Here is a 17,704-nt window from a genome sequence, read left to right as displayed (position 1 = left end):
AGTCCTGTGAGGGACCAGGCAGTGACATACCTTGTTAAGCACACACACTACAGTGCACAAGGACTTGGGGTTCTAGTCCCTGGTCCCCACCTGCAGGGGGAAAGTTTCACAAGTGGTGAAATCAAGCTACCAGTGTCTCTCTGTATCTCTTCCTCTCTATCTCCCCCTTTCAATTTCTCTCCATCTCTATCCAACAATAAATAAATAAATAAAATAAAACAAAAATAGTGCTGTGAAATAAAACAAAAATATTCCAGTGAATGGGCAGGATTGGAACAAAACCTTCTGGCCCTTGAACTGACCTTCCAGCTTCTGGTGACACCCAGGAAGACTTCCCTCCCAGTTGTCAGGAATTTATTTATTTATTTATTATTATTTATTCCCTTTTGTTGCCCTTGTTGTTTTATTGTTGTAGTTGTTGTTGATCTCATTGTTGTTGGATAGGACAGAGAGAAATGGAGAGAGGAGGGGAAGACAAAGAAGGGGAGAGAAAGATAGACACCTCCAGACCTGTTTCACCGCTTGTGAAGCGATTCCCCTGCAGGTGGGGAGCCGGGGGCACGAACTGGGATCGTTACACTGGTCCTTGTGCTTAGCGCCACCTGCGCTTAACCTGCTGTGCTACCGCCCGACTCCCAGGAATTTATTTCAACCCCTCTTGACTTCTCCGGGAGGAAGCAGTGTCCCCCTCCTGTTCTTTGTTCTTCTTTCTGAGTCCAGAGGCAGAGGGCCAGGGCTGGGGAGCTACTGTGCACGGAAATAAAGGCTGTACTCCAGGGGTGTGGGTGCCAGTGTGGGCGAGAGGGCAGAAGATGGCGGAGATGCACAGCCTCATGGACTCAGCTGGCCATGAAGAAGCCAAAAATGGTGTGGATGGAAGGGAGGGAAATGGACAGTCTCCTGGGTCCCAGGGTTCAAGACCCAGCAAGGGACAGACTCAGCTGAGTGTATTTTCTCTCATTTAGAGTTTTTTGGGGCCAAAGAATCATCTGAGAAAGAAGCTTCTCTGCTTCGGAACCTGCGGAGATGGCCAGGTATGGGGGGTGGTGCTGGGAGGCCCCTCCCCTGTGGGCAGAATGGGAGAGACTCTGTCCCTGAGTCCCCCCAGTTCTGCCCCCTGCCCCCCCATTTCCAGATGTCTCCTGCAGGCTGTCTGTCCTGGGCTGCCCTGACTCAGCTGCTCCCTCTGTTCATGTTTTTGGGTCTCTTCTTGTTCCTGGCCACCATCCTGGTACAAGGTTGGTCAGGGACCTGGGGTGGGGTAAGGGGGGGCATCCTGGGTTCCTTTGGGGCCTCATCTGGGCTGGTCTCTGCCCCCTTTCCACCCTGTGCCCAAGGCCACGAAGGGCTGTGTGATGGAGGGGGAACGGCTTGCCACCCCTCCTCTGAGCCTGTGTCCTGGCCTGTGACATGTTCCCCTGTGAGGGCTGAGGCTCTCAGTGACCTTGAACTGGACCCCGGGGTTCAGGGTTTGGTGGTGTCACAGAGGGGCTTCTCTGCTCTGTTACAGTCTCCCGCCTCCACCAGCCCCCGAGAGGCAGCACCGAGGACCAGCAGTGCAACCGTAACTTGGGTGAGGGGGTGAACATCATGGTGTCCAGCGTGGAGGAGGCTCCAAGTTTGTGTGACCTGGGATGGGTCACAGGTGTAGGGAGGGAAGAAGGAGAGAGGGCAGGTATAGGGGGTGGTGACATCAAACTCCAGAGGAGTGACACGTCTCTATGAAGACCATCCAGCAAACACTCAGCACCCAGCACCCAGTAGGTGCTTAATAACCGAGTCCTTCCTCTTCCAGCAAATTTCTCCCAGCAGATACAACTGAATATGAAGGGGATCCACCAGCTGCTGGCCCAGATAAATGCCTCCCTGGGTGAGGAGAGGGGCCAGGATCAAAGTGGGTAGTGGGGGGGGGGCTCCCCTGCCATCTCCACCTGCCCCCACCCCCGTGAGGAGGACAGCTAGGGCCAGGAGCTTTGTCACTGGGACCAAGCTGAAGGGAGAAGCCAGCAGCTCTGAGTCCCCACCCGCCTCACCCCTGGCTCTCAGGCAGGTGCATGGGTGGGGAGGACCCCGGGTGACCCCATTTTCTCCTCCTTAGCCTCCCTGTGCCACCCCTGCCCACTGGGCTGGGAACACTTCAAAGGAAGTCGTTACTTCTCCCGTTCCCAGAAGAACTGGGAAGCATCTTCAGCTGCCTGTCAGGACCGGAAGGCCCAGCTGGTGATTATCAACAGTGAGGCAGAGGAGGTGAGGGGCCCGTCCATCCATCCATCCCCCACTCAGAGCTGCAGGCCTGGTGGACTATGGGCAGCAGGAGGACAGGTAGTCAGGCAGTGCTTCCTGGAAGAGGAAGCATGGTGGGTTTATGAGAGAGGAACACACAGGTGCCGAATCTTGGGTTGAACAGAGAGGGGAGTTCCAGCAGCAGCCCCACCCCCACCACAGCCCAGATTATTTATTTATGGGACAGAGATAAATCAAAAGGAGAGAGGGAGATAAAGAGAGGCAGAGAGAGAGAGAGAGAGATCCCTGTAGCCCAGCTCCTCTACTCATGAAGCTTCCCCTCCACCCCTGCAGGTCCTTGTGACCCAGGTCCTTGTGCTCAAACAGGTGTGTCGTCACCTGAACCTGGCACCAAAGCCTTGTTCATGGCTAATTCCAATACTCCCTGGCGGACTTGTTCTTTCTGTTTTTGTTTAAAGAGTTTATTTATTGGGGGCTGGGCGGTGGCTCACCTGGTTAAACACACATGTGACAGTGCACAAGGACCTGGCTTCAAGCTCCTGGTCCCCACCTGCAGGGGAGGAACTTCACAAGTGGTGAAGCAGAGTTGCGGGTGTCTCTCTGTTTCTCTCCCTGTCTGTCTCCCCCGCCCCTCTCAGTTTCTGGCTGTCTCTATCCAATAAATAAAGATAATAAAAACTAAAAAAGATAATAAAAACTAAAAAAGGATTCTATTTATTTATTTATTTAATAATATTATTTATAATGAGGGAGACGGGAGGAGAAAAGCGAGACAGAGAAGCAGAGCTTTCTTCGGGCACACGAGCTGCTGGGGATTGGAGTCAGAACCTCACGTTTGAGAGTCCAACACTATATCCACTCTGCCGTCTCCCAGACTACCTGGCTGAAATGTCTGTACTTGTTCTTATATCTGTGTATCCACATAGCTACTTGTGTACAGATACATCTATATATCTGTCTAGTCATCTCTTTCTCTGTGTGTATAGAGAGCTCTTTGTATCTTTCCCTTCTTTTCTTGTTTCATTTTTTAATGGTTGTAGTTATTGTCGTCGTTGTTGGCTAGGACAGAGAGAAACAGAGAGAGGAAGGGAAGACAGAGAGGGAGAGAGAAAGACAGACACCTGCAGACCTGCTTCACCGCCTGTGAAGCGACTCCCCTGCAGGTGGGGAGCTGGGCGCTCGAACCAGGATCCTTACCCCGGTCCTTGTGCTTCGTGCCACCTGCGCTTAACCCGCTGCGCTACTGCCGGACTCCCGAGAGTCTTTTAAGAAATTATCTTTATTTATTTATTTAGATAGAGACAGCCAGAAATCGAGAGGGAATGTGGAGATAGAGAAGGAGTAGAGACAGAGAGACACCTGCAGCCCTGCTTCACCCCTTGTGAAGCTTACCCCATGCATGTGGAGGCTGGGGGCTCGAACCTAGATCCTTGTGCATTGTAACATGTGCGCTCAACCAGATGCGCCACCACCTGGCCACCTTATACAGGACAGTCTTTTGCAGAAATACTATACTATGTCCCTAGCCTTATAAAATAATTTTTATTTTAATGAGAGAGAGAGAGAGAGAGACAGACAGACAGACAGACACCAGAGCCCTGCTCAGCTCTGGCTAGTGGTGGTGCTGGGGATTGAACCTGGGACCTCAGAGCCTCAGGCAGAAGGATCTTTTTGCAGAACTAAGATGCTGTCTCTCCAGCTCCCTGGTTGTTTATTTTTATTTTAATGGCAGAGAGATAGACAGAGACAGAGAGAGAGAGGGAGGGAGAGAGAGATATCACTGCTCATCTCTGACTTATGGCAGTGCCAGGGATTGAACCCGAGACCTCTAGAGCCCTAGGCAGGTAAATCTGGTGTCCCACCACTGCAATCTCTCCTTCCCGCCGCCCCCACACCCAGAATACTTTTCCTCTTTTGTACGTAATCAACATTCCCCAAATGTCTCTAAGCCATTTTCTCCCTGGTTCCATCTGTGGGTGATTTCCGCCTTAGTAAACAAGGCTGAGGGGAAAGCGGTGTGTGTGTGTGTGTGTGTGTGTGTGTGTGTGTGTGTGTGTGTGTGTGTGTGTGCACGCGCGCCTGCTGGGTCCCCCGCTTTCCAGTCCTATGGGGCTGCTTCCTGGGAGTGGAACTCCCCGGGCTCAGAGGCTGACTCTGCACTTGGAGCTCCAAATACCCCACCCAGCTGTCTCCCCAGCACTCACTGGCCCAGGCTGCAGGAAACAGAGGCTTTTTCAAATCCTCTTGACATTGCTCTTTCTTTTTTAAATTTTTTATATTTATTTATTTTCCCTTTTGTTGCCCTTGTTGTGGTTATTGATGTCGTTGTTGTTGGATAGGACAGAGAGAAATGGAGAGAGGAGGGTAAAACAGAGAGGAGGAGAGAAAAGCAGACACCTGCAGACCTGCTTCACCACCTGTGAAGTGACTCCCCTTAATTTGAGGAGCTGGGGGCTCAAACCAGGATCCTTACGCTGGTCCTTGTGCTTCGCGCCACATGCGCTTAACCTGCTGCACTACTGCTGCCCCCCTCTTTTCAGATTTCTTTTTGAGTTTACGCATTAGCTCTGCCTTACTTATTTCTTTATTTCTCTTTCAGGGCAGAAAGTCATACACGCAGTATTTATTGCCTGAGAATTTACCTCAACCAATTTCTCCTGATCCTTTACAGATTTCCCCCTTTTTTTATTTCTAGTTTATTTCCATAGGACACAGTGAAACTGAGAGAGAAATGGGAGACAGAGATGGAGAGAGAGAGAGAGAGAGAGAGAGAGAGAGAAGAGAGTCCTGCAGTCCTGCATCACTACTCGTGAAACTTTCATCCTGTAGGTGGGGAACCGGGACTTGAGCCTGAGTCCTTGCAAATTGTAACCCAGTGTGTGTGTGTGTGAGTTCTGAGTTAGGCTGCATTTATTCCAGTTATTCTCTTTTCTGATAATTTCAGTTCTGACATTTCCGATAACAGATGTCAGCCTTCCTCCCCTCCCCCCTCACATCTCCAGTGTTTTGTTTGACTGAGTTTAATTTTGTTCGGAATCTTGACTCAACGGTTTTCTTCTCTTTCAAAGTTTCTTTTCTCGGTGTGTGTGGGGGAATCCTTTTCCTGAGCTGATACAAGTTGATTTTCATTTCTTGAATTTCTGTGAATGCTCACTGGGGGTGGGGGTGGGGAGACAGCATCATGGTTCTGCAAAGACTCTCCTGCCTGAAGCTCTGCGGTCCTGGGTTCAATCCGCAGCACCACCATCAGCCAGAGCGGAGCAGGTGAGCAGGGTCTCTCTCTCTCTCTCTCATTAAAATAAATAAGGGAGCTAACATAATGATGATGCCAAGACACTCTCCTATCTGAGGCTCTGGGGTCCTGAGTTTAATCCCAAGCACCACTGTCAGCCAGAGCTGAACAGGGCTCTGGTCTGTATCTTCTCATTAGCATAAAACAAAGAAAAAACTTTAAAGTAATCTTTAGGCCAGGGATAGATAGCATAATGGTTCTGCAAAGAAGACACTCTCTTGCCTGAGGCTCTGAGGCCCCAGGTTCAGTCTCTAGCACCACCATCAGCCAGAGCTGAGCCGGGCTCTAGTAAAAACAGACATTATGCTTGACTATGGTTGACTTTGCTCCTTTTTTTTTTTTTTCCTTCTAGGACATTTTTTTTTTTAAATTTTTATTTACAAAAGGAAACACTGACAAAACCATAAGATAAGAGGCGTACAACTCCACACAATTCCCACCACCAGAACTCCGTATCCTATACCCTCCCCTGATAGAGTTCCTATTCTTTATCCCTCTGGGAGTATGGACTCACAGTCATTGTGGGATGCAGAAAGTGGAAGGTCTGGCTTCTGTAATTGCTGCCCCGCTGAACATGGGTGTTGACAGGTGGATCCATACTCCCAGACTGTCTCTCTCTTTCCCTAGTGGGGCAGGGCTTTGGGGAATCGGAGCTCCAGGACACATTGGTGTCCAGGGAAGTCAGGTTGGCATCATGGTAGCATCTGGAACCTGGTGGCTGAAAAGAGAGTTAACATACAAAGCCAAACAAATTGTTGACTAATCATGAACCTAAAGGCTGGAATAGTGCAGATGAAGATGGTTCCTCCATTTTGTAGATAGCTAGTAGGCATATTTTACTTATATTCCAAAGGGTCTGTGGCTATACTAGTTTTTTTTCTTTTTCTTTTTGCCCCTGAGCCTGAAATCTGATATGCAGGTGGATCCAAGTTATTGTCTGGGAGATGATGTCATGGCTGGAAAAAGGGTCAGAAAGCTGGATCAGGGAAGAGAGTAGCTCCCTAATATGGGAAAAGGGTATAAACATTGTTGACTGTAAACCCCATCGATTTGATCTGATCAGGGCCCATATTCAGCTTAGGAGCCTATGTGACCTCTGCATCCCTGTAGATCTGAGCTCACATTCTGTGGTCATGAGTAGGAACATTCCAAGCTGCCCCAGTATCAGGACCCATCTTCCTCAGGTGGAGCATAGAGTATGTTGTCCAGCCTCCCTTCAGAGGATGGAACATTTTCTACCATTGTTAATCCAAGTTGAGGGCAAGGTCCTATGGGGCCCACAAAAGGGTCTGTTTTGTTGTTCCTCATAGAGATGACCAGTAACAATAGAGAGAGGGATTTATTCGAGGTCTAGGCCCATCATGTCTGTTTGGGAATCTCAGGACTCCCAGACTAGGGTCCCAGCTGATTCTAGGACATGTTTAATGAGCCACCAAGCTCAATGGAGCCCTCTTGCATCCACATGGCAAAATCAACTTGACTTAATGGGTTTGGGTTGTCTTCTAATTTCCTAGCTTTCTCTTGGTGTCTGAAGGATGCTATTTTTTTTCCCTTAAGTTTATAAACTCTTTGCCTCCCACCCGGTTGCTGATGAGCTCTCCTTTCCCTTTCTTTGTGTGTGTCCCTTCTGGGCCGGGTGGTGGCGCACCTGGTTAAGCACTCACATTACAGTGCACAAGGACCTGGGTTCAAGCCCCTGGTTCCCGCCTGCAGGGGGAAAGCTACATGAGTTGTGAAGCAGTGCTGCAAGTGTCTGTCTGTCTCTTTCCCTCTTTACCCCCATTAATTCCTCCTCTCTCTCTCTCTCTCTCTCTCTCTCTCTCTCTCTCTCTATATATATATATATATATATATATATATATATATAGGAGAGACTGGGGAGACAGCATAGTGGTTCTGCAAAAAGACTCTCCTGCCTGAGGCTTTGAGGTCCCAGGTTCAATCCCGAGCACAACCATCAGCCAGAGATGAGCAGGGCTCTTGTCTCTCTCTCTCTCTCTCTCCTTTCTCTCATCTCTTTTAAAAACATTTCTTTAATATTTTTATTATTATCTTTATTTATTGGATAGAGACATCCAGAAGTTGAGAGGGAAGGAGGAGATAGAGAGGGAGAGAGATAGAGAGACACTTGCAACCCTGCTTCACTACTTGCTAAGCTTTCCCCTTGCAGGCGGGGACCTGGGTTCAAACCCAGGTCTTTGTGCATTGTAACACATGCACTCAACCAGGTGCACCATAACCCAGGCCTTCTCCCATCTCCTTGTCATTAAAAACAAAGAATTAGGGAGTTGGGTTGTACCACAACAGGTTAAGTGCAGGTGGCATGAAGCACAAGGACCGGGTAAGGATCCTGGTTCAAGCCCCCGACTCCCCACCTGCAGGGGAGTCGCTTCCCAGGCGGTGAAGCAGGTCTGCAGGTGTCTGTCTTTCTCTCCCCCTCTCTGTCTTCCCCTCCTCTCTCCATTTCTCTCTGTCCTATCTAGCAATGATGACATCAATAACAACAACAATAATAACTACAACAAAAAAAAAACAACACGGGCAACAAAAGGGAAAATATATATATATATATATAAAACCAAAGTATTAAAAAAAGTCCATTAGCCTGTGTACTTGGTGTTCCCCATCAGTATAATAGACATTTCTTTTTTTAAAAAGTACATTTATTTTTTAAATCCTTTATTTATTTATTATTGGACAGAGACAGAGAAAGATAGAGATGAGGAGACAGAGAGACAGAGAGACACCTGCAGCCCTGCTTCCGCACTCATGAAGCTTCCCCCCTGCAGGTGGGGACCAGGGGCTTGAACCTGCATCCTTCTACACTGTAATGTGAGCACTTAACCAGGTGCACCACTGCTCGGCCCTATAACGAGACATTTTTTTTTTCTCATTCCAGAAAGTTCTTTCATGGCCCTTCCAGGGAAATGCCTGTGTCTGCCCCCCAGCAACCACCATGCCTGGAAAAAAAAAAATCCAGGCAGAGCCATTTGTCCATTTCTGGAACACTGTAGAAACAGGTCTTGGAGTCCACACTTGTTGCTGACAATGGCTTCTGTTGCCCGAGACTTTCTGGCTTCCTCTAGGTCCAGTGACCTCGATCTCTCATTTTTCTATCTGAATTTCCCAGCCCCACTGTTTCATCAGCACTCAAGACAGATTTATAGGCCAGTCATCAAATTGAATGAATGAAACGGCTACCTGCTCCTGGGACACTTTTTCTCCCGTTTACACCTTCCTCCCCTGCCTCCTCCCTATCACCAACTTGACGCCACCCATCTCCCCCTTAGCTGGGTTGGGACACCATCTCCTGTTACTCCAGAAATCATGGGCTCCATGGAATATACCAAAAACAGACTTCCTAGCTTCTTTCCACATGAAAACCCTTAGTCTTATCTGTTCTATTCCTACCTTTAAGTTCCTGATTATTAAGCAATTTGCCCTGCTTTCGATCTTAGTGATTTTCAGCCACCAAGGTGCAGATGCTACTATGTTGCTACTATGTGGGCAGACGACTTCACCAATGTGTCCTGGAGCCCCACCTCCCCAGAGCCCTGCCCCACTAGGGAAAGAGAGGAGACAGGCTGGGAGTACGGATCCACCTGCCAGCACCCATGTCCAGCAAAGAAGCAATTACAGAAGCCAGACCTTCCACCTTCTGCATCCCATAAAGATCTCTGGTCCATACTCCCATAAAGATAAAGAATAGGGAAGCTTCCAATGGAGGGAAGGGTATATGGAACTCTGGTGGTGGGAACTGTAACCCTCTTATCCCACAATCTTTTTGATCATTATTATATCACTAATATTAATAATAATAATAAGAAGAAGTTGAAAAATAAGAAAACACAAAGCAGAACTTGGACTAGAGTTGGTGTATAGCACCAAAGTAAAGGACTCTGGGGTGGGGGGCGGGGAGGTTTCAGGTCTTAGAACATGACGGTGGAGGAGAATCTAGTGGGGGTTGAATTGTTATGTGGAAAACTGAGAAATGTTATACATGAACAAACTATTGTATTTCACTGTTGACTACAGAAAAAGAAAAAAAAAAAACAAGCCAGACTTCCCACCTTCTGCAACCCATAAAGATTTTTGGTTCATACTCCCAGAAGGATAAAGAACAGGGAAGCTTCCAATGGAAGGGATGGGATACAGAACTCTGGTGGTGGGAACTGTGTGGAATTGTACCCCCGTTAGCTTACAATCTTTAAAAAATTTTAAAAAATTTTATTGGGGGATTAATGTTTGACATTTGACAGTAAATACAATTTACAATCTTGTTCATCATTTTTAAATCACTAATAATAATAGTAAAAGAAGTTTCCCTCTGTGTGGGGTTCTCAGCAGGGGCTCTGTTCTTCTCCCTTTGGGCCTGGTTCCAAGCAGCAGGGGTGGAGGTGGGGGTGTATCTCCTGGCCTCAACCCTACCCCATCCCCCAGCCCTGTCTTCAGTGAAAGCCTGTGAGGGCTGGCAGACAACACTCAAGTCAGTTTCCTGCTATCCTCACTATCTGTTTCACACAGGGCTTCCTCTCCACATCCCTCCTCCCCTTTTCTCTAGATATCTTCCAGCTTCAGAACTGCTGAAACATCTTCTGAGAAAGGCAATTAAACACCTCCCTCCAGCCCCACCCCAAGCCACCCCAGAAACCAGAATCCTTGGGGGGGGAGTGTACACAAGATGATATCAATCTCATTCTGCATTTAAAAAAAAAGTCTTAAAAAAAAAAAACTTCTCGGGGGTCGGGCGGTGGCGCAGTGGGTTAAGCGCATGTGGCGCAAAGTGCAGGGACCGGCATAAGGATCCCGGTTCGAGCCCCCGGCTCCCCACCTGCAGGGGAGTCGCTTCACAGGCGGTGAAGCAGGTCTGCAGGTGTCTGTCTTTCTCTCCCCTACTCTGTCTTCCCCTCCTCTCTCCATTTCTCTCTGTCCTATCCAACAACGAATTGTGTCAACAAGGGCAATAATAATAGCCACAACGAAGCTACAACAAGGGCAACAAAAGGGGGAAAAATGGCCTCCAGGAGCGGTGGATTCATGGTGCAGGCACCGAGCCCAGCAATAACCCTGGAGGAGGAAAAAAAAAACTTCTCTGAACCTGACATCTGATATGCAGGTGGATTCCTAGTTATTGTTCGGAGAGATGATTTACGGAGTTCTGGTGGTGGGAATTGTGTGGAGTGGCACCCCTGTTATCTTAAATTAAACAACAAAACCCAAAAAACTTCTCTTCAGTTTGTACATTGTGACTTGATTGTGCAAAGGCAGCTCACAATATAAATATAAAGATGAGGGAGTTGGGCGGTAGAGCAGCGGGTTAAGTGCACATGGTGCAAAGCTCAAGGACCAGTGTTAGGATGCTGGTTCGAGCCCCCGGCTCCCCACTTGCAGGGGAGTCGCTTCACAGGTGGTGAAGCAGGTCTGCAGGTGTCTGTCTTTCTCTCCCCCCTCTATCTTCCCTTCCTCTCTCCATTTCTCTCTGTCCTATCCAACAACGACATCAGCAACAATGACATCGATAATACCAACAATAATAACTGCAAGGGCTATAAAAGGGAATAAATAAAATAAATATTTTTTAAAAAGTTAAGAAGCCTACTTTAAAAAACAAATACAAAGATGAAAATTTATCATCTTTATTATTTTTTCTTATTTCTTTTTTTTAAATGAATGCAGTTTGTAACAGTTTTTTAAAATTATCTTTATTTTGTCTATTGGATAGAAACAGCCAGAAATTGAGAAGGAGAGAGACAGAGAGACACCTGCATCCCTGCTTCACCACTTGCAAAGCTTTCCCCACCTGTAGGTAGGGGACTGGGGGCTCGAACCTGGGTCCTTGCGCTTTGTAACATGTGCGCTCAACCAGGTGCTCCATCAGCCAGCCCCAAAGATATCTATTTTAATAATTTATTCATGATCTCTAGAACCATGAAGAAAATTCACAGAATTCCTGTTGGTGGTGTCCCAGCCTATGACAAAAAGAAAAGAAAACCAAACAGCCAGACTCTAACTAGGGAAGGGAGGTAGGGTCCAAACATAGCACTTCTACAAGAGGGATGAGTTGGGGCCAGGATGCTGAGCTGTTCAAGGGCTTGTGGGAGTGGCGGTGGGTATGGCTCCGGGAAATTGGGCAGGATCAGCAACTGCGCCTCTTCTCACAGATCCAGAGGTCCTTCACGTCACACTGCACGTCATTCCACATCCCAGTTTTTAGCATCATGATGCAGTCTTCCACCCCACCAGAGTCATTGGGTTCCTTCCTGTTCCAGTGGCTGCAGTGATTAAAAAGTAGGTAGGGGTTACAGGGATGGGCTTGGGGTCCAACATGTTTATTTCTTCTTCTATATATATATATATATATATATATATATATATATATTTAATTTTTAAATTTGCTTTTTCCCATTTTGTTGCTCTTGTTGTTTTATTATTGTTGTAGTTATTATTGTTATTGTTGTTATTGATGTTGTCATTGTTGCATAGGACAGAGAGAAATGGAGAGAGATGGGGAAGACAGAGAGCAGGAGAGAAAGACAGACACCTGCAGACCTGCTTCACCACCTGTGAAAAGACTCCCCTGCAGGTGGGGAGCCAGGGGCTTGAACCAGGATCCTTACGCCAGTCCTTGCGCTTTGCGCCATGTGTGCTTAACCTGCTGCGCTACTGCCAGACTCCCTATTTTAATTTTTTAAAACTTGCTTGCCCCCCTTTTCTTGCCCTTGTTGTTTTATTGTTGTTGTACTTATTATTGTTGTTATTGATGTCGTCATTGTTGGATAGGACAGAAATGGAGAGAGGAGGGGAAGACAGAGAGGGGGAGAGAAAGACAGACACCTGCAGACCTGCTTCACCGCCAGTGAAGCGACTCCCCTGCAGGTGGGGAGCCGGGGGCTTGAACCGGGATCCTTAAGTCCATCCTTGCGCTTCATGCCACGTGCGCTTAACCTGCTGCGCTACCTCCTGACTCCCTCTCTGCCTATCTCCCTTCCCCTTTCAATTTCTCTATGATCTATTCAATAAAATGGAAAAAAAGGCCTCCAGGAGCAGTAAATTCATAGTGCAGGCACTGACCCCACAGAAGTAACCCTGTAGGCAAAAACAGATAATAATAATAATAATAAAAGAATGTAACCCCGAGTCAATACTAGGGTCTCCTCTAAGGAGCTTGTGGGATCTTCCCAAGGCACTTTCCTGAGAGTCTGACCTATCCTCCCCCAAGCCCTACTTCTTACCTGAAGCTGAGTTGGACTCCGTCCACCCACTGGTAACCCTGGATCTGGTTCCCCTGGCGAATGGCTCTGAGTCCCACCCAGTGACCATGGTCACCGACATACTGAGCGATAAAATTCTGGCAGGGAGTGGAGATTGAGCCAATGGAATTATCTCTGTCTCAAGATCATTCTAGCTCCCCCCTTGCCCTCACCTTTCTATTTCCCCTTCTAGACCACTCACCTGTTCATCCATGCCTGAGATGATCACCAGGTGCCTCCCAGCCTCCACGCAGGACTGTTGAGCATCATTCCAGCTGCCATGGCTCTGGGAGTAAAAGTAGCAGGAAGCCTGGAAGGGCAGCCAGTACCTCGGGCACTGCTCACAGGAGACTGGTAATGGCGGGCAGGAGGGGAAGAGGTGAATGATTTCTAAGTGGAACTCAGTGAGAGGATGGGGAAGTGAATTAGAACCCCCAGGGACCATGGGTAGAACCACAGAGATGAGGCGAGGGCATGAGCAATGGGTGGAGGGAGACAGCATAGTGGAGATACCAAAGGTCCCAGGTTCAATCCCCAGCACACCCAGAAGCAAAGAATGGAGAATCTGGAGGCTGCCCCTCCACACACCCACCCTTTTCTGCCTTTTCTTTTTCTCCTCTTTTTTATTTGTTGGCTTCACTTCTTTCTTTAAATTTTATTATCTTTATTGGATAGAGACAGAAATTGAGAAGGAAAGGGGTGATAGAGAGGGAGAGATACAGAGAGACACCTGTAGCCCTGCTTCACCACTTGCAAAGCTTTCCCCCTGCAGGTGGGGATGGGGACCTTGAACCTGGGTCCTTGTGCACTGTAGCATGTGCACTTAACCAGGTGTGCCACCACCTGACCACGGCTTTCTCTTTCTTTCTCTCTTTCTTTCTTTCTTTCTTTCTTTCTTTCCTTCGCCTCCAGGGTTATTCTGGGGCTTGGTGCCTGCACCATGAATCCACTACTCTTGGGGCTATTTCCCCATTTTGTTGCCCTTGTTGTTGTTGTTATTGCTGTTACAGCTGTTGTTGTTGGATAGGACAGAGAGAAATGGAGAGAGGAGGGGAAGACAGAGAGGGAGAGAGAAACACAGACACCTGCAGACCTACAGGTTATATGTGGGGTCAGGGTCAGGATGAGGGGGGCGGCTAACCATGGGGCTCAGTGGTCAGGATACAGAACAGAATAGGAGTCCCAGAGGCGTGTGGAAGTGAATCTCAGGGCTTGGTGACAACTTCCCTCACCCAGCTCGCTCAGGTTTCTCATGGCGCTCAGCTGATCCAGAAGCTTCTCCTGGGTCTTCTGCAGCTCCCTGCTGACCATTTGCAACTGCGCCTGTACAGACTGGGCTGCGGACACAGAAGGAACCAGGCCACTCTGGAAAACCAGCTAGACTCCGCCCCCCAACTAGCTTCCCTACCAATCAGTCACAAGCTCCGCCCCAGCCAGCCAATCAGCCACAAGCCCCGCTCCACCAAGCCAAAAACCACGCCCCCGCTACCCCATCAATCAGCCATGAAGCCCCGCCCCCTCCAACCAATCAGCTACAGCCTCGCCCAACCAACCAATTAGACACAAGCTCCTCTCCACCATTCAGCCACAAGCCCCGCCCACTCCAGCCCCATCAATCAGCCATGAAGCCCCCCACCAACCCTCCTGGCTTCTGGCTTTCATTATAAGCTCTGTTCTCTTCCTTCAAGCCACTCAGCGCTTCTGTCAGATTCCAGGCTGGATGGAAATCCCCTCCTGGAGCATCCCCTGGCATAGCACTGGACACCAGGACTCCCAGATAACATTCTCACACACAGTCAATAAACACAGGAGGGGCCAGGCAGTGGCACACCTGGTTAAGAGCACACATTGTAGCATACAAAGATGCAGGTTCAAGGCCCTGGTCTTCCATCTGCAGGGAGAAAGCTTCACGAGTGGTGAAGCAATGTTGCAGGTGTCTTACTGCCTCTTTCCCTCTCTATCTCCCTCTCCTCTCTCAATTTCTCTCTGTTTCTACTAATCAATCAAAATATATATATTTCAGATATTTATTTATTCCCTTTTGTTGCCCTTGTTGTTTTTATTGTTGTAGTTATTATTGATGTTGTCAATCAAAACATTCTTGAAAAGAGTGGTCAGTTGTTATCATCACATTATCTGGTAACTGGGTTAACTTTGAACAGTCCCTTTGTTAGGGTTTGCTGATAATACCCAGCATCTTGCATAGCTGTGCCACCGGTTGCTTCTGTTCTACCTGGTCTAGACTTTTGAGAGAGTCAGCATATCAAAGACTTAGGGTGGGTCCCACTTTCCTGCATGCTTCTCTCAATTCATATCAAATAATGCTGCATCCGCCGATCGCAACCTGATCAATGCAATGAGTGCCACCCCAGCATGCTTCACTTCAGACTGTGTCCAGAGACTTCAGGAGTGGAAGGACAACCCTTCAGCTTCATCACTCGGGTGAGACCTTTCCATTCATAGTATTCTCTAAGTCCATTGCAGGTGGTCCACTCCCCAATAAAGTCCCCAAACCTAGAAATAGACCAGACCCCCTGAGATAGAGCATATGTTCACATGTGTCCATAAACCAGGGAAAATATATACCTGAAAGCAGAAGTACACAAGAGTCTTCAGTGAGTACCTCCAACACTACATCTGTACTATTCCAGCCTTTAGGTCCATGATTGTTCAACAATTTGTTTGGCTTTGTATGTTAACTCTCTTTTCAGCCACCAGGTTCCAGATGCCAGCATGATGCCAACCAGACTTCCCTGGACTACCGACCCCACCAATGGGTCCTGGAGCCCCCTTCCCCAGAGACCCACCCTACTAGGGAAAGAGAGAGGCAGACTGGGAGTATGGATCGACCAGTCAACACCCATGTTCAGCGGGGAAGCAATTCCAGAAGCCAGACCTTCCACCTTCTGCAACCCACAACGACCCTGGGTCCATACTCCCAGAGGGATAGAGAATAGAAAAGCTATCAGGGGAGGGGATGGGATATGGAGATTGGGTGGTGGGAATTGTGTGGAGTTGCAAGCCTCCTATCCTATGTCTCCTTTCTTAAATAACTTTTAAAAAAGATATAGTTAACTTGAAATAGTATTTAAAAAAAAGAGTGACCAGAGAGGTGGCACAGTGGATAAAGCATTGGACTCTGTAGTGTGAGGTCCTGAGTTCAAACCCAGGCAGCACAAGAACCAGAGTGAAGTCTGGTTCTTTCTCTCTCCTATCTTTCTCATAAATAAATAAAGAAATTCTAATATATATATATTTATATATAAAAAGAGAGAAAATAAATACAGGAAACAGAAAGGATATACACCCAGTAGGTCCAGGCTGGAGAGCAAAACACCCTTCCAACACCTCCTCTCTGTGGAGGCCTGCAGAAAGAGGCTCCCACTAGGGGATCCTGGCACCCAGGGGTGCAAGGATCTTGGTTAGAGGGTGCTCCAAAGAACCAGGTGAGAGTAGCACTCCAAGAAGAACAGAGAAATACACAGAAACTTGTACACTTATTCACACACACACACACACACACACACACACACACACACACACACACCATGCAACATTGAAAAGATTGACGCCAGGCAGGGTTAGATAGCATAATGGTTCTGCAAAGAGACTCTCCTGCCTGAGGCTCCAAAGTCCCAGGTTCAATTCACCGCACCACCATCAGCCAGAGTTGAGCAGGGTTCTGATGTTTCTCTCTGTGTCTTTCTCTCTCTGCATCTCTCTCAAAAATAAAATACTTTTAAAAAATTAAAAAAGGGGCGGGAGGTGGCACACCTGGTTGAGCGCACATGTTACATTGTGCAAGGACCCAGGTTCAAGTACCCACTCGCCATGTGCAGGGGGAAAGCTTCACAGGGCTGCCAATGTCTCTCTGTCTCTCTTTCTCTCTCTCCCACCCTTCCCTCTGGATTTCTGGCTGCCTCTAGCCAATAAATATAGTAAAAAAATTTTTTTAAATTTAAAAAGAAAACTTTGACACCAACAATCTTCACACACTCAGAACTCAGCTAGGGAACTTGGATCAAAACCTCTGTGGTCTATGGGATACCATCACAATGTCACTCACCCTTGGCAAAGAAGATGCTCAGAAAGAGGACCCACAGGACTGCGATGACCCCAAGAACCAGGGACACAATGAGGAATATGTGTCCCCAGGGTCCCCAGTGTCCCCAGGGCCCTGGGGTGGCAGAGATGGGCTGTTGATGGCTTCCTGGGTCAGCATAGTGCTGGATCTCTGGGCCCCAAACATGGCGTCTTGGAGTCTTGCTTTTCCCCCTGGAAGCTAGATGCAGACAGGGTAAGTAAGACGCTTCTCTCTGGTCTCAAAGACTTAAAGGCGTAAAGTTGGGATGTGAACCCAGTGTGGCTGCCACCCCATGGCCACCATCATTCTTGGTAGAAAGGGACCCCAGGGAGCCAGTGAGGACACTCCCACTTCTCCTACCTTTAGGGCCCTCCTGGAGCCCTCTGCCCCAGTTGCTGTAAACAGCAGCGTCCATGGTGAGCAAGTGTCCAGCCGGAAGCCCCACCTAGCTGCAGATACTAACTGGGGCCCTCCCTCCAGCTTTCTCACTATCTTCATTCCATCTCATGTTATATCGTTGCTATCTCATGTCAGGGGCCCACAAGCCCATCACATGCCTTCTCCTTGCAGAGAAAACTTGCCAAAGGTGAGTGTGGGGTCTCAGAGGAAACAGGAGGAGGAGTCGGAGGGAGAGGGGGTCTTGGGCTGGGTGGTGATGCGGAGAACCCCCACCCCCCCAACTCTTCATCTGTGCTATTTCAACCTTGAGGTCCATGATAGGTCAACAATTTGTTTGGCTTTGTAATGTTAACTCTCTTTTCAGCCACCAGGTTTCAGATGCTACCATGATGCCAACCAGACTTCCCTGGACAGACAACCCTACTGTGTCCTGGA

General features: G+C 48.2%; 2 protein-coding genes across 3 annotated transcripts; one reads left to right on the top strand and one right to left on the bottom strand.

Moving 5' to 3' along the window:
* Positions 1–689: 689 nt before the first annotated feature.
* On the top strand, positions 690–8,631 carry LOC103122253 (CD209 antigen-like protein 2). Its single transcript, XM_016192431.2, has 7 exons — positions 690–867; positions 966–1,034; positions 1,149–1,238; positions 1,511–1,573; positions 1,796–1,870; positions 2,099–2,247; positions 8,623–8,631. Exons 1-7 carry the CDS (start codon positions 813–815, stop codon positions 8,629–8,631), a joined length of 510 nt encoding a protein of 169 aa, XP_016047917.1. The 5' UTR covers positions 690–812.
* A 2,527-nt stretch (positions 8,632–11,158) lies between these two features.
* On the bottom strand, positions 11,159–17,340 carry LOC103122255 (C-type lectin domain family 4 member G-like). 2 transcript variants are annotated; one of them, XM_060181404.1, is made up of 6 exons: positions 17,231–17,340; positions 16,853–17,068; positions 14,019–14,123; positions 12,989–13,137; positions 12,769–12,884; positions 11,159–11,808 (listed from the first exon to the last, which is right to left on the bottom strand). In XM_060181404.1, the coding sequence occupies exons 1-6, from the start codon at positions 17,283–17,285 to the stop codon at positions 11,673–11,675; spliced, it is 777 nt and encodes a 258-aa protein (XP_060037387.1). In that variant the 5' UTR covers positions 17,286–17,340; the 3' UTR covers positions 11,159–11,672. The 2 variants fall into 2 exon arrangements, with proteins under 2 accessions (XP_060037387.1, XP_060037388.1); XM_060181405.1 differs by lacking the exon at positions 14,019–14,123.
* Between the last annotated feature and the right edge of the window lie 364 nt (positions 17,341–17,704).

Source organism: Erinaceus europaeus, chromosome 23 (genome assembly GCF_950295315.1).
Source record: "Erinaceus europaeus chromosome 23, mEriEur2.1, whole genome shotgun sequence".
NCBI classification, from domain to species: Eukaryota; Metazoa; Chordata; class Mammalia; order Eulipotyphla; family Erinaceidae; genus Erinaceus; species Erinaceus europaeus.
This window is presented reverse-complemented; position numbering and strand designations above follow the sequence as displayed.